The sequence below is a fragment of the Lycium barbarum genome, chromosome 9 (assembly GCF_019175385.1).
Source record: "Lycium barbarum isolate Lr01 chromosome 9, ASM1917538v2, whole genome shotgun sequence".
NCBI lineage: Eukaryota > Viridiplantae > Streptophyta > Magnoliopsida > Solanales > Solanaceae > Lycium > Lycium barbarum.
Genome location: NC_083345.1, coordinates 13,647,762 through 13,658,773, shown reverse-complemented (window position 1 = coordinate 13,658,773; position 11,012 = coordinate 13,647,762). Strand labels below are relative to the sequence as shown.

At 37.3% G+C, this 11,012-nt stretch overlaps 1 protein-coding gene across 1 annotated transcript; it reads left to right on the top strand.

The window, feature by feature from the left end:
* Positions 1–2,521: 2,521 nt before the first annotated feature.
* On the top strand, positions 2,522–9,295 carry LOC132610314 (uncharacterized). Its single transcript, XM_060324622.1, has 8 exons — positions 2,522–2,791; positions 5,829–5,922; positions 6,005–6,055; positions 6,134–6,307; positions 6,657–6,836; positions 6,988–7,107; positions 7,873–8,006; positions 8,788–9,295. The coding sequence occupies exons 1-8, from the start codon at positions 2,652–2,654 to the stop codon at positions 8,849–8,851; spliced, it is 957 nt and encodes a 318-aa protein (XP_060180605.1). The 5' UTR covers positions 2,522–2,651; the 3' UTR covers positions 8,852–9,295.
* The last annotated feature ends 1,717 nt before the right edge of the window (positions 9,296–11,012 follow it).

The window sequence follows — 11,012 nt, the reverse complement described above, 5'->3', positions numbered from 1 at the left end:
CGCACGCCGAGGGACGCGGTGAACAATGCAGAGAAATATGCACGATAACAGAACCTGGCCCGGGTCGCAGTGAAAGAATGCATTGAGACAGACACGAACCGATAAATGAGAAACTACTTACATACAGACTCAACATACAGACTCAATCAAACTGAAGGGTGCCAAACGGCGAGCCAAAATCAGAATATCCAGATAGTATGCATAGTACGCGCCTATATCCTAGTTGGGAAGGCACGACAAATTATTATCAGAATCGGATTCTCAGATGTTCAGAAATCATTTTGTATAAATTACACAATAATAGCCATATCATACACAAAATAATAGTCCAGAAGTTTTTAGAGAAAATCGGACCAAAACGGAAATATTTAAAATTTTACAGAAAGTATCGGGCCTTGTGGGCCCGCCTCGAACCAACTCGAGGCTACATACGTAGATTATTGATAATAGACCTTATGAGGTCATCCATAATCGTTTGGAAGTGTTCCGACTCCGTTTAGGGAAGTTTTGCACAAAAATTCACTTTAAAGGCAATTTGTAAGAAAATAGCTTCAATTGAATTGAAGGAATTGGAGCGGTTTTCCGTCTCGAATTCCGGGGAACGGAGTCGTACTTAAGGCTCGCGGCCGAGCCTACCACATCCAGAACATGCCTAGGAACATAGGGAAATGCTTCACATACCTCGATAACGCGTTACGCTCGCTTGGCGTCAATCCAAATTTCGTCCAAAATCTGGAAATGGTCAAGTTTACCATTTGTTAGTTTCATTCTTTCAATATTCCAACTTTACACATACTTGCCTACCGAAATTTCGGCAGCATTTCCTCTGTATATACGACATCCCCGAGACTTAGCTCGGCTCAATTCATCAACACAACAACCCAGAAATGACATCCAAACAACAACAAACATCAAGACATACACTAAGGCATCATTAGCCATCTTTCGACATAACGAAACATTTTTCGTTTCAAACTTGCATTTTCAAACCAAACTTATTATTTTCATATCCATTATCCATCAAAATCATTACGACATACATCGGAGGCATCCATACCATTTTCACATAATATTCATAAGATACACAAACATTCAAACTTTCCATTAAGTCACTACTTTTCCTAACTTTCAACATACAAGTTCATTATACCTTTCCATCTTCCAAATTCATCAACAATAATCATAATTTGCCTCTTGATACATTCATTTCCATTTTTACATAAATCATAACAAAGTTGCATACTTTCCTACAACAACTTGATAACCATTTTTCCAAGACAACAAAGATTGTTATCTTTCCATTCACTTCACCATAACACACTTAACATACAAACAAGATCAAATTCATACTCCATCAACACATAACCATACCACACGGCCACCTCCTACATTCTTCAATTTTCACTAATTCATTCCACTTTCATTTCTAATACAATTTCCACCACACTACAACTAAATTACAACATGAATTCAAATCATCCAAGACATGTAATACATGTACATGTATTCGACCAACAAGCATACTTTTCAACACACAAAATTTTCATGTTTTTCATTCATTCACACATACTACAACATACATATACCTTCCATAACATATCAAAAGCATAAAATCCTTACCTTTCTTCAAGTTCTTCACTTGGCACTAAACTTGTCCTCTTGCCAAACTAATTGTACCAAGTTGTAGAGGACTTTGCACTTAGTAGTATTCCCACAAGAATTGAATTTTAAACTCAAGGATTAGGCTCCAAAATTTTTCTTTCTTTTCTTTCTTTTTCTCCTCTCAAACCCGAAATGGTCTTGTTCTTTTTTTCTTGATTTTTCTTGCTTTCTTGAACCTTCTATGGATATGTATAACCATATATAATATTACCTAATTAAAATCATGGACTTGGGCCCCTTTTTTTTACATAGCATGGCTGGTTGGGCCTTCCCTTTTGGGCCTTGTTTTATTAATTTTGTTGAGCCCAAATTGGTGGTTACATCTTGTAATTCATAAGGCAAGTTTCCAAAATTCCAATTTTGCCCTTGGCCACCTTTCGTAATTCCACACCATTGAATTCATGACCTACACATTCATACCAAGTAAGGTCCAATTGTGGCCTTATTCATCACAAGTCAATTTATCTTGAATTTTTCGAATAAGCGAAAATGTCCGATGTAACATATACCCTTCGTTACAAAAGTGGTGTATATATATATATATATATACACCTCTGCCATTATAAAATGGAGTAAATATACCCCTGCCGTTACAAAATGATGCAAATATACCCTTTTTGCTGATATAATTTTTTTTAAAATCATTTAGGTTATGTTATAATGTACGTTATCTGACCAATTAGTATGACATAAAATGAGACAAACAGAATAATAAAAATAACAACAGCTTTGGCTTCATTCTTTCTTTTTATTTTTTTCTTTTACAAGGTTAAAAAATATACTACTCCATTTGTAAAAATTTATTTTACTCAAAAAATGAGGCAATTCTTGAATGAGGGGCCAAATTGTTATTGTGACAACATGAAGGGAGCAAAGTTTAGAACAGACATGTCGGATTAGAAACAGAACAACCGAAGATCTCAGAAAACCCTAGTAAACCCCAAAAACTTCCATAATAACCAAGAATCAAATTACTGATATAAGAGAAAATGGGGGAATCAGAGGTTAAAGCAGAGAAAACACTGAAAGATCAGGGAAATGAATTCTTTAAAGCTGGGAATTATCTCAAAGCTGCAGCTTTGTATACACAAGCCATCAAGAAAGACCCATCAAATGCCACTCTTTACAGGTTTATATCATTATCCACGTGTTTTTTTTTGTGTGTTAATGTTGTAGTCTTTCTTGTGGGTTTTGTAAAGTTATGTATAAAAGTTGTAATCTTGCTTGTGGGTTTTGTATAGGTATGTATAAAAGTTGTAATTTTACTTGTGGATGTGTGCAGTTTGTAGAAAAGTTGTTATTTTGCTTGTGGGTTTTGTTCAGCTATGTATAAAAGTTGTAATCTTGCTTATGGGTTCTGTTCAGTTATGTATAAAAGTTGTAATCTTGCTTGTGGGTTTTGTGCATTTATGTATAAAGTTGTCATTTTGCTTGTGGGGTTTGTACATTTTTTTAGAGAAGCTGTCATTGTGCTTGTGTGTTTTCTGTTGGCTGCTTAAATTTGTGGTGCTTTACTTCTAGTGTGATGCTACCATACATTTGTGAGTTTAGTGTAAAGTTTTTCATCTCGCTACTTATTCTGTGGGGCTTCATATCTATTGTGATACTATCCTGTTGCTGTTGGTTTTTACATTTATGGGTCAGAGTTGTCATCTTGCTTGTGGATTCTGTGGTTGGCTACTCATTTTTTGCTCTTTTCTAATTCTATTTGTTCTTTATCTACTAATGTCATATGTCTTTCTTGATTGACTGTGTTTCTAAGTTAGTTCATAGTGCAGCTAATTAACTCCAGTAAGTTAGGAGACTACCTACTGGTTATGTCGTTATTTCAAAATTAAATGAAACTTAGTGGTGTAAAGCAGAGTTATTATCAAAGGAATGGTGCATCTGACAGAAAAGGACGTTTTACGTGTAAAGAAATGAATGGAATTATCGTTAGCTATCTGTCTTCACTCTCCCTAGTGTCTTTTTAAAGCAAAAATGCGACAAGATCCGTTGGTTTGAAGCGCAAAGGGAGAAGTAAAAGCGCAAACTTCTTGAAATGAACCGGACAATTTACGGAAGATAAAAAATATTAACTATATATGCATTTACTACTGTAATAATCAAATTGTAATTAAAATAAGTAATTAGTTTCCAATATTCAATAATGCAGTTATAAATCCATTTCTGCAGAATTGAGATTTAAAGAACGGATTGCTTCTTGTTGGATCACTTTGCGTCATTATTTGAGTGCACCCTTCTAAGAAGTGCATTGCTTCGTCCGTGAAGGGATATAAATTGTTATTGATTGTATATTTTGTTTCAGAAACAAAATATATTAATTGATTGTATGTCATTTCTGATGGACAAGATTCTGGGACCTCTGATCGGGGCATTAGTACAACTGTATTGTGTATATGCTCCATTTATTATTTTGATTAGTATTAAAGTTTGTTGTATACTTTTCATTAATGCTGTCTTCACTGCTATTTTAGGAGTCTTCATCAGTTGCTAGTTGCTTGTAGAGAATCAGAAAGTAAAGCGACTAAGGTCCTAACTACTTGATGTTTGAGTGTTCAACAGGAGGGACATCTAACTCCTCTAACACTGATAACATAAAGAGTAGTATTACACCACAACAACACCACTCTTACCCGGATTGCCTCTTGATGCACCATCTGTATTACATTTAATACATTGTCACTGGGGAATGCGCAACATACACTTCTATAATCACGAACCATCTTCAACTTTAAGGCATTTCGTTGCACTTTAATCACCCTCGGGAAGAGGCGCACTCCAACAGCATTGATGTCCAATAGCTTTTATATGGCTGGATCTACTACTACCACGTCCATTGAGTGTAACAGAGCAAGTGATGGTATATCAATGAACATAGGGATGATACTAGGAAATCTGGAAATGTGGTCCAAAGAATCTCGATAGTAGTTCCATGAACAATCCTTTATAGGATTGGACTATGTATACGTAGCGAGAGAGAGAAAGTGGTTGAAACTAATTTCTGATAAGTATGGACCAAATCCTTATATAACTACTATCAGGAGAAAAATTAACCCTCCCTCCCCTGAAAAAAAAAATGGAAGGAAGAAAATAATTTGGATGAGGAACTCCAATAGAATGTCTATCAATCAATCAATCAACTATGCCTCAGTCTTAATAGTTGCGGTTGGCCTTTTGAATGCTCTGTGATTTTTCCATCCTATTTTGGTCCATTTCATTCCAATAGTAAATTATTTGTCTTGTAAGACAATTTATGGTTCTCTAAACACATATTGAAAAGGTAGAGGTACTCTAAGTCAAGCACTTATTCCTACAATGACATACAAGTCTAACCAGCCTAAAAGGAATCTTGGCAAACATAATATCTAATGTAAGTGTAAAGCAACTAAACCTTACTTTCAACTAGTATATATCACCTATTTTGATCCTTCCGTTATATTTTTTTATGTACTTGGCTAAGTTCTCATTGCCTCCTACAAATAGTTTGGTCTATTGAGGAGCCTCTACCCAGGTGATTTTAGGTTTATCGTTTTTTTTTTTTTTTTTTTAAAGCATCAATCATCATGTTGTCACAAAAGGAGCTATAATGGAATATAACACTAAATCCTATTTAAGGTAGAAGTCTATACAGAGAATGCTAGATTAGTCACCAGCAACTCTTAAATTTCAGCTAGGGTTATTGCTTTTTAGTTTCTTGTCCTTCTTTTAGACTTACCTTTTCTTTTTTTGGCACCTTCAATCATCATATTGTCGCACTATAATTCGATATAAAAGCTAAATCCTAATTAGGGATGCTAGATTACTCACCAAAAACTCTTAGATTTCTGCTAGGTTATTATGTTTCAGTTACTTCTCCTTCTTCCCACTAGGTATTCTTGCCTTACTAATAAATTGTTATACGAGCATAATCTTTTCTCTTCTCACCATTTATGGCTCTGGTGACATTTAATTAAGTGCTACCAAGGGGAGGCTTTGTAATAGCCGTTAAGTGAAAATCATAATGCATCTATCACTTTTTCGTTGATGGATTACTTGCTTTCTATGCATCTTTTTTTTTGAATATTTGCTGTGGTTCGGAATTTGCTTTCCAATCCAATCATTATATCGAGTTTGTGAAACTGACTCTTGTTCCTTGTATGCTTTTCTCTTTCAACTATGTACAGCAATCGTGCTGCAGCATTTTTGCATCTGGTTAAACTTAGCAAAGCGCTTGCTGATGCCGAAATGACGATCAGTCTGAAACCAGAGTGGGAAAAGGTGTGCTTCCGGAAAATGTTTGAACTTCTTGTTATCTCAGCAAAGTTTCTCTCCTTATAAAATGACTTGATTGCACTTGTAGGGTTATTTCAGGAAAGGATGCATACTAGAGGCTATGGAACGCTATGATGATGTATGTATAGAATATTTCCTTTTATTTATTGGAGAACTTTCTCATGTTCCAGTTTTGATATTTCTTATCATGATGTAGGCCTTAGCTGCTTTCCAGATAGCATCAAAATACAATCCACAAAGTTCGGAAGTATCCAAGAAGATAAAGACAATTACACAGTTGGCTAAAGATAAGAAGCGAACTGAAGAACTGGAGAACATGAGATCCAATGTTGACATGGCAAAACATTTTGATACATTTAAATCTGAACTGGTCAGTGTCTTCTGCATATATATCTAGCGACATATCTGTGTCGGAATGTTAATGTATGTGTTGTACGTGGAGCTTTAATTTTTTTTCCCCCTTTTTCTATGATTGCTGGTTCACTCTTTAAATATGGTTTTGGTCAGATAGTACTTTTGATTCATGCAAACTGTGAAATATAACCTATTCTACTCATACGGGAAGATACTTAATATTATTTTTTGAAATGGTAATAGTTACAGGAAGATACTTATTGCATCACCAGCAGTCCGATATAGCCTTAAACCAAACTTCTGGGAAATGTCCTTTCTAGCAAGTTTCCGCATGAGATGTACTAAGCTTGTTTCTCCTTTTGCAGTCTGAAAAATATGGAGCTGAAGACGGCTCAAAAGAGATTTTCTCTTACCTTGTTGAAACAGTAGAGAATGTTGTTAAGTCATGGTATGAAACATCAAAAGTGGATCCAAGAGTTTATTTCCTTCTGAACAAGGAGAAGACAGACACTGAGAAGTATGCTCCCGCTGTTAATATAGATAAGGTGTTAAAAATTCTCCTCATGCATGTTTTTCTAACAATTTCAGCCCCTCTCCCATATGCCTGAATTGAATTTGTGAGTTGTAGGTTACATTTTCAAGTGCAGTTGGATATAGTGTATACTATCTAATTGTGTACTTTTATTCATGTGCTAGGCTTTTGAGTCACCCCATACGCACAACAATTGTTTTGCATTTCTTCGACAGTATGCTGAAGATTCTTTTGCTCAAGCTGCGTGTCTAGTGACACCAAAAAGTATCATATCTTATCCACAGGTAAATTCAATTATTAGATACTCTTTTGGAAGAGGTAGCTTACTTTTAACCCCCCCCCCCCCCCCCCCCCCAACACACACACACACACAAGAAAAATAAAAATAAAGAAAGGATAAAGTAAAAAGACTGGTGTTTGTGTTCTTTCTTCTCACTTTCTTCGATTTGCAATAAAATTCGAGTTATAAACTGCTTATACACTCACTTGGAAGGTGTAAAGAGGTATTAGCTTATTAGTTGTGTACAAGTTGGTCTGGACACCACCGTTATTAAACAAGAGATTATTAGCTTGATCTTGAATTTAACCAATAGTTGATCTTTCTGTGTGTCTGCAAGAGGCATCATAGTTTGTGAGAAGTCTTGTCTAATGAAAAATAATTGTCTGTTAGTGACTGTAATTTTGTCAACTGCTTTTCGTTTGCTCTGTGAATACTGGATTTTGGTTCTATACTTCCATTCTACAACTTAATCGGAAGTAAACACCCTGACCTTTGTAGGTTTGCATTTAATTTGTGTCTGTTCTATTAGCATCTTATGTCTGGTTCAGAAAAACACACACCAAAGGAATTTGAAATCAAAATGAACTTGGCTTGTATCTTCGGGAGAGTTGGTTTAAGGTGATCTTGACCGATGATGGTTTACTAGCAAGTTAGTGTCTGGTGTGGACCAAAGACAACATTGCATTTATATATTATTTTCTTTTTGTGCCGTAATTGCGATTGATATATTCTTTCCTGATTGTTTGGCCTTATTTATGTGATCTGACAGGTCTGGAAAGGTGTAGGATCGAGGAAATGGAAGCATGGACAAAATGATGGAATTTTTGTCCAATTTGAATCTCCTTCAATGCGGAGGTTGTGGTTTATCCCTTGCTCAACTGAGAAAGGCAAAACCTTATGCAGGTCTGTTCCCTTTATCTTAGCCAAAACACGCACACAGAAAACCAGAAAAAAATATATGTCACTGCCACAGGCATGCATGCACATGTGCTTATTCTATTTTAATAAAATGCATTACGAGTGCTATTAAGCATATACGAATTTGTGACTTCAATACGTGTCTTAAGCATACCAACTTATCAAATGCTAAAAAGGATAATAGCTTAATGAGTCATATTGTCATGTATATCAAGTGTAGGCTAAGCTCTTGACGCATGAGAGATTTTACAAAACAAACGAGTAATTCAAACTGAATGTGCATTTCTGCATTTCCTTTCGCCTGTGAAGCGAGTGAACATTTCTTTTTAACTCGGGGAACCATCTTTCTGAACTTTTCCATATTTCTTTCGCCACAAATGATACTGTGAGTGTAAGGTGTGGTGGCTGAGGATTTTAATTTCATGAATGAGTTGAGAAGTTCATGCTTTTGAAGATATTAAATCTTTTGCTGCAATTCTTCTGTGTAAGAAGCTTCTACTTTTTGTCCTTTATATGGTAAAAGGGTCCTGTACTGGTTTTCATACTTGACTCTGTCAATAGGGACTTGCTAAATGTAGTATCCTAGGATTAAGAGAAACTTTGGAAAATATGTCTGAGTGACGCCAACTTCTTTCAATGAACAAATTAACCAATGATATAATTTAGTACACATGTTTAATTTTCCAAGGAATGATTCACAAGTATGCAAATTCAATTTGAGGCATTGGTTCGTTCTTCAGTACTGACCTCCATCTTCAACTTTCAGGGATCCAGTGCCTTTGGATATTAGTGCACATGAAATTCTTCCTCGTGTATTCAAGCAAGTATAGTTAAGATAATTGCAGTTCCGTATCTTGGGTCAGCTCTTTGGAGGATCAAGTCGGGGAGAAAATGGGCCTATTATCTCTTGAGTAAAAGCAAGGACTTGGCACTAGGGTCTAAAGTTTCATTGATTGGCGCAATATGGGCAAGCTGTCATGCCCCGGAGTTCTCTTATATTAGCGAGGGTTATCTGAGCCGTCAAGATATCAGAATCTTTTGAAGTTTTCTTATAGTAGATTAGAGCTTCCTAGTGGTTCGTGTATTTCCATTTCACTTCCACTATGTTGTTGGCTGTTTGATGCTGGCAGTGAGTTTTGATTGATGCTCTTAAAACTTATAAGTCATTTCTTCAATCGTTTTCGAAATGGGACAGTTGTAAATTTGCCTGATGCCATTGTTACCTGAACTTGGTTTCTGTCTCTCTGAAAGTACATTACATCAGTTTTTCACAATGTTCACCACTGTTATCCTGCCACTTCTTAACTTCCTCTTTTTTGTATGTATTTTCGTATATCTCACATCTTGGCATATTGTACATTTTCCTTTTCCTCGTGGTAGGAATCTTTAACATGACAAAACTCTTTAGTTTACTCTAGCGCCTCCTTGTGCCTTGGGACAATGTTAAAGTTGAGACCTGTAGGTCATGGGTTCGAGCCATGAAATCAATCACTGATGCTTGTGTTAGGGTAGGTTGCCTAGATCACACCCCTTGAGGTACGGTCCTTCCCCGGACCCTATGTGAATGCAGGATACTTAATGCACTGGACTGTTCTTTTTGATCTAGTGTCTCTGCATAACGTGAGACCATACAACTTCTCATTTTACATAGTAGCATTTTGTGGTGGAAATGCTTTTTAGAAACTATGCATTTTTGGACCTGTCATCTTTAAGACGACAATGATGCCCGAAGAATGGAGGTCGAGTGAAATGATCCCTCTATACAAGAACAAGGGAGATATCCAGAGTTGCAACAACTATAAAGGTATCAAGCTGCTAAGCCATACTATGAAAGTATGGGAAAGGGTGGTGGAGATGAGGGTGAGGAGAGGCGTGTCTGTTTCAGAGAACCAGTTCGGATTCATGTCGGGACGCTCAACTACAGAAGCTATCCATCTTGTGAGGAGATTGGTGGAGCAGTATAGGGAGAGGAAGAGGGACTTACACATGGTATTCATCAACCTAGAAAAGGCTTACAACAAAATTCCAAGAGAGATCCTATGGAGATGCTTGAAGGCTAAAGGTGTATCTGTGGCGTACATTAGGGTGATCAATGACACGTATGAGGGAGCCAAAACCAGGGTAAGGACAGTAGGAGGAGACTCAGAGCACTTTCCAGTTGTGATGGGGTTGCATCAAGGATCAGCTCTTAGTCCGTTTTTATTTGCCTTGGTGATGGATGGATTGACGCGGCAAATTCAAGGTGAGGTGCCATGGTTTATGCTTTTCGCGGATGACATAGTCCTGATTGACGAGACTCGTAGCGGAGTTAACGCTAAGCTGGAGGGCTGGAGACATACTCTGGAGTCTAAAGGGTTTAAGCTGAGTAGGACTAAGACAGAGTACTTAGAGTGTAAGTTTAGTGAAGCACCTTAGGAGGCTAGCTTGGAAGTGAGGGTTGGTACCCAGGCCATCCAGAAGAAAAGTAGTTTCAAGTATCTTGGGTCTATTATGCAAGGCAGCGGGGAGATTGACGATGATGTCACACATCGTATTAGGGTAGGGTGGATGAAATGGAGGCTTGCTTCCGGAGTGCTATGTGACAAGAAAGTGCCACCACAACTTAAGGGCAAGTTCTACAAAGTGGTGGTTAGACCGACTATGTTGTATGAGGCGGAGTGTTGGCCAGTTAAGATCTCTCACGTTCAAAAGATGAAAGTTGTCGAGATGAGAATGTTGAGATGGATGTGTGGCCACACCAGGAGTGACAGGATTAGGAATGAGGATATTCGGGACAAGGTGGGAGTGGCCCCGGTGGAAGATAAGATGCGAGAAGCGAGATTGAGATGGTTTAGGCATGTGAAGAGGAGAGACACAGATGCCCCAGTGCGGACGTGTGAGAGGTTGGGCATGGATGGTTTCAGACGAGGTAGGGGTAGGCCGAAGAAGTATTGGGGAGAGGTAATTAGACACGACATGGCGCAGTTACAACTTACCGAGGACATGCCCTTA

Bases quoted from the DNA above. Each gene is read 5' to 3' on its own strand.
- LOC132610314 (XM_060324622.1), top strand. From the start codon at position 2,652: ATGGGGGAATCAGAGGTTAAAGCAGAGAAAACACTGAAAGATCAGGGA. The intron at 2,792-5,828 runs GTTTATATCATT...AACTATGTACAG, and splicing joins TCAAATGCCACTCTTTACAG to CAATCGTGCTGCAGCATTTT. The intron at 7,108-7,872 runs GTAAATTCAATT...GTGATCTGACAG, and splicing joins GTATCATATCTTATCCACAG to GTCTGGAAAGGTGTAGGATC.